This window comes from Diprion similis, chromosome 3 (genome assembly GCF_021155765.1).
Source record: "Diprion similis isolate iyDipSimi1 chromosome 3, iyDipSimi1.1, whole genome shotgun sequence".
NCBI classification, from domain to species: Eukaryota; Metazoa; Arthropoda; class Insecta; order Hymenoptera; family Diprionidae; genus Diprion; species Diprion similis.
Genome location: NC_060107.1, coordinates 4,430,637 through 4,435,811, shown reverse-complemented (window position 1 = coordinate 4,435,811; position 5,175 = coordinate 4,430,637). Strand labels below are relative to the sequence as shown.

Below are 5,175 nucleotides of genomic sequence, written 5' to 3'. Positions count from 1 at the left end.
GCAGCAGAGCTTAGCTTAGGTATTATAAACGTAGCTTTATATCTACAAGAAGAAAACTCTCATACCTATCGTAATTCCGTAAAACTGGATTTATACACCATGTGTGGATATACGTACACATACATTATATACCTCTGTCTATATATATATATATATATATATATATATACATATATTTATATGCCTGCGGTAAATCATGTGAAATGAGGATCACGGATCGGATCGGATCGGATGCAGAATTCATTTATGCTGACGTATAACCTGACGTTCGAGTTCCAGTTCGATCTTCATTACCATTGCATGGTTTTTTTTTTTATTTCTTGTTATTCCTCTTTACTTTTATTTATTTTTCTTTTCTTTTCTTTTCTTTTTTTCATAATTCATTAATTGTTTTTTTCTTACTTTTCTCACAACGTTCTCTCTTTTCCCGGTTTGTGACTTTTTCATATTTTTTTTTTTTCCAACTGTCACGGATGTCGTTGTAACGTGTAAAAGTATCTCCCCCTCCCCCAACACGCATGGACGCGAACCTCATGATGATGATGATGATGACGATGATGATAATAATGATAACCTCTTGCGTATGAATCGCGCGAATTTATAATAAGGAAATAGGTACCCGTGTGTACGGTTACATATAATATTGTTGTCATGTATACATATATATATATATATATATATGTATATATATATATGTATACTAGAAGAAGTGAAGAAGTGAAATAAATTTTCACGCCTGGGAAGAAAATAATGAGACGGTATTACTTACGATGCCATCAAATATTCGGAGTGATTTACTACCGAACGTTTATTATTGTACACGCATGTAGGTATAATGCTTAGTTGTGTAGACACTCCGTAGTCCATGATCGTATTCAAATTTCAAAATATTATACCTTTGCCTATTCGTCCTGTAGGCATGCAGGTATTAATAGTTGTATCTTTTCTCGTTTGATATAGCTGTAATACTTCTCAGTTTACTCAAACTTGTGATAAATTGTCATCAGCTATGCACGGATATGGTGGCAACCTAACTCTGCGGTATCAGTGAACACTCGTGAATTGTTGCCGAGGGAGAGAAAGAAAAAGATGAAGAAGAGAGAGAGAGAAATCGAGACGCGTTTTGTCACCGAATACGGTAACAAAACTTTTGAGGAGAATTAGAATCGCGTCCCGGTGGGTCACGATCGATCAAATTTTATACAGAGAAACAAGAAAGTAATAGAATCAGTGAAAAGACATAAAAATAGTGAAAAAAAAAAAAATAAAATAATGAATAAATAAATAAATAATAATAATAAACCACGAACGTTGGAATGAAATAAAAATCATTCAAAATTTCACTTAGGTACATGAAATATTGCCGAAATTTAATAAGAGACGTAGAAACTCCATGGGAAAACAAGATTATAGTATCTATTATTGCTTATGTAAGACTCTCGATAACTTTTCCGAGTTCAATATCGCAACTTGTAACTCTCATCGTCACTGACTGATCGTTCAAGCGTGAACTAATTGTAGGGTCGGTGGTCACTTCTTCATATTTCATAGTTATAATTGGCTGACCATTCCATTTTATCTTTGAACCGTTAACTAGATGTATTTTGATCTCTGATCAGTGTTCACGATCTTTTCTTCTTCTTCTTCTTCTTCTTCCTCCTTTGCCACGTCTTCCTTCAGACCTCGACGTATTGGAATCCTCGATCACCCTGCCATCTTTTTCTTCGGGATCGATCCCATCCTACCGTCGATCGGTGAACGTTGACCTTGATTCCCACACCCTCTCCTCTTCGAGTCTGGCCATTCCGTTTGATGATCGTTGGCTCCGCGACTCGACTCGACTCGACTCGATTCGACTCGACATCGTGATGTGATCGACGCGGCGCCCGGACGCTGATCGAGCCGATCGCGCGACGATCGTCGATCCCCGATCGGCACCAAAGAAACTGTTTATACATCCGAGCCTCCGCAATTACAGCTACCGCGATTGCAGTCCGGTATTCGAGACCCGGGGCGAAGGGGTCACAGCCTAGGGGCAGGAAAAAACCGGCCACCAAACGATCGGATCGGCCGATCGGAGTCGGGGAGAATTTTTTTATTTTTTTATTTTTTTTTCATATGCATACACGTGTGTGTATTTATATAAAACTAATATTATACAATGCCTATTCGTTTCTATTACGACGTTGAAACGATTTTTATGGATATAACTTATACTGTAGGTAGAAGTTGGAAGACCGGAAGTAAAAAACTCGTCGAACGATCACCGATCTTTGTTAATCTCTTCGAAACAATCGTTGATCAATCGCTTATGCGACAAAGTTTCATTGCTCGTATAACACTTCTTTTTCGAATGGTATATTTATATTGAGAGGAACGCTTACGAGGATGATTTTCTTTGGGATATCAAACTTTCGCAGACAAATATTTATGTCTTCCTTACGCTATGCGTGTGTTGTAAGCGAGAATTTGATGAAATTTTTGAAATTTGACAAAAAAGAAACAAAAAACCACATAAAAACCTTGTTCTGTCTGCAAAATTAATCGAAAATTGCTATCTCGATTATTTATTAGATTATTTTTTGAAAAACTGACTGATGAAATAAGTGACTAAATAAATATAGGAAGTAACAATTTAGGCTAATTCAAATCACGATCGGACGTTTCTTAAATAAAAAAGTCAACTATCAATATTCGTGAAAAAACAACCATCTAGAGTATCGTGTGTGTGTGTGTATTTTTTTTTTTTACTATCTTGCAATATGTACAACACTTATGGTTCATGAGTTGGTGCCAGAAAAAAAATTAAAAATTAAAATGATCAACGAAATGACTAACCGATGTACGAAAAAACTTGATGTTCCAGGACGAGGTGGGAGGCAGCACGGTGGTAGCCTCGGAGGGTGTAGCGGTAGAAATAAGGAAGGGCCTTGGCGGCGGGTGCCGCGCGTCGCCGATGACGATGGCCGAGAGCGCCGTGGAGGACGCCGCAGCGCCCCCCGGACCGGCGAAGCCGCCCCCCTGTACCAACAACAACACCCTCTCAGCGACGGCGAACCGGAACCACCGTCACCGCAAACGAAAGCGGCTCTCGCAGGTCCTCGACATCCTTCAGGCCCACCGAAGCTCACCGAACGAGGGTGAGGTCTTCAGGTTCGAGGGATCGACGACGGTCTCGGAGGAGGACGAGGAGGTCTTCGGCTCGTCGAGGTCACCTCTCGCCGATTGCAGTCCCGGTCGTCTCAACTTTTCACCTCTCCGGCTTAAGGACGAGGCGGCGACGGGGGTCGACGAAGCCGATCATCAGCATCCACCGACTTCCGGTCAAGGGGCGGGGGCGGCTGTCGGTGCTCACCGGCGCAATCTGACCCTTTCGAGCTACCATCCGGCTCTAAGGTACGCCGGTTGCGCCTGCGTTCACTGCGCGACGCCACCGTCGCTCCTTCTTCCGTCCCCCGCCTCACCCCTGACGCCCCTGACGCCGGCTTCCTTGACGCCTTTGACGCCGGTCTCGCCCTCGTCTTACAGCTTCGAGCACTACCTCCACACGAAGTACCTGCCGGACATGTTCAGGCGGCGGAGTCACTCCGATTCCGATGTTCCAGGGTGGGACCGACCTTCACCGGTACCGGTTCCGCCGCCCCCGCCACCGCCTCAGAGGAGTGGATCCCTTGAGAGTGAGGCGACGTCGCCACCGGTACCGACGACGAACCTTGCGACAACGACGACGACGACGACGACAACGTCGTCGTCGTCGACGAGCGGACCGGCTCAGGAATCACCGCTCGATCTCTCGATGAAGAAGGGCGCCGGAGGACGACCTCATCCTCTGCAGATTTTACCACCCGGCATCGTTACTCGCGGATCGGTAAGCGTACCGGTTGTAAGAGGCGACGTCGCCTCTCCGACAACCAAGGAAAGCGTCGCCGTTAGGTATAACCTGGAGGTATCGCCTGTTGTCGAGGAGATGCCACCGGGTGCCGACGTCGCTTATGTTTGTCCGGTTTGCGGACAGATGTTCAGCCTTCACGATCGTCTCGCCAAGCACATGGCTTCGCGTCATCGACGTCAGGGTCCTCAGGATGCTTCGGCCAAGGCTTACCTCTGCGATGTCTGCAAACGCAGCTTCGCCAGGTCGGACATGCTCACCAGACACATGCGGCTTCATACCGGTGTCAAACCGTATACTTGCCGTGTCTGCGGCCAGGTATTCAGCAGGTCCGATCATCTCAGCACTCATCAGCGGACCCACACGGGTGAGAAACCTTACAAGTGTCCTCAGTGTCCTTACGCCGCTTGTCGGAGGGACATGATCACACGGCATATGAGGACCCACGCGAGGTATCCCGACGGACAGCCAATGAAGAGCGAAATCGGCACACCAGAGGGCAGTCCTCCGTCACCCTCGATAAATCATGGAGCACCATCGCCGTCGGCTGGATCCGCCAGCGTCAAAATGGAGTGGAAAATGGAATGACCTTTGTTGAGGGTTTGGTCCTTGATACTGACGATTTTTATTATCATCATCATCATCATTATTATCATCGTCATCATCATTATTATCCATGTTGCTGATGATTGTTGTAACGATGACGATTGGAATCGTTATCGTTATACTGATATTAATACTGTTATTACTTCTTTCTTACCATACTTTGCTACGATCTTTATCACGTACTTCACTCTGTGTTGTGAATATCAATTTTTTTTTTTTTTTTTTTCTATGATCGTTGCGCGTTTATTGCGATGCACCGAAGATCGTGATCGAGACGCGATCATCGAATTTATCCACGTCTCTATACTTTTCATGTAAGTTGGACACGAGCGAACGATTGCGTGTACGATATACTTATTTTTGATGAACATACTTCGTATTTCTTATACATATGTAGTGTATATACATACACACATTTATGCATATGTAATTGCAACGTCGTTACAGTATTATATGTGGGTGTATGTAATAACCCTTATTGCGGATTTAACTATTATTATTACTATTATTATTATTATTATTATTATTATTATTATTATTATTATTATTATGTTTCCAAGGGCTGAATATGGGTATACCTAATATGTAACGAAACGTAGAATTTATTGTGCATGGTAATAAGCTCTTGAGAAATGTAGAATTCTGTTTTTTTTTTTTTGTGTTGTTGGAATTTTTTGTAA

General features: G+C 43.5%; 1 protein-coding gene across 1 annotated transcript; it reads left to right on the top strand.

Annotated features, from left to right (window-relative positions):
- The first annotated feature begins 2,161 nt into the window (after positions 1-2,161).
- LOC124404648 (transcription factor Sp5) lies at positions 2,162-4,557 on the top strand. The gene is made up of 3 exons (XM_046878982.1): positions 2,162-2,356; positions 2,867-3,697; positions 3,776-4,557. The coding sequence occupies exons 1-3, from the start codon at positions 2,162-2,164 to the stop codon at positions 4,475-4,477; spliced, it is 1,728 nt and encodes a 575-aa protein (XP_046734938.1). The 3' UTR covers positions 4,478-4,557.
- Positions 4,558-5,175: the final 618 nt, after the last annotated feature.

Bases quoted from the DNA above. Each gene is read 5' to 3' on its own strand.
- LOC124404648 (XM_046878982.1), top strand. From the start codon at position 2,162: ATGCCTATTCGTTTCTATTACGACGTTGAAACGATTTTTATGGATATA. The intron at 2,357-2,866 runs GTATATTTATAT...TTGATGTTCCAG, and splicing joins TAACACTTCTTTTTCGAATG to GACGAGGTGGGAGGCAGCAC. The intron at 3,698-3,775 runs GTACCGACGACG...GGACCGGCTCAG, and splicing joins GTGAGGCGACGTCGCCACCG to GAATCACCGCTCGATCTCTC.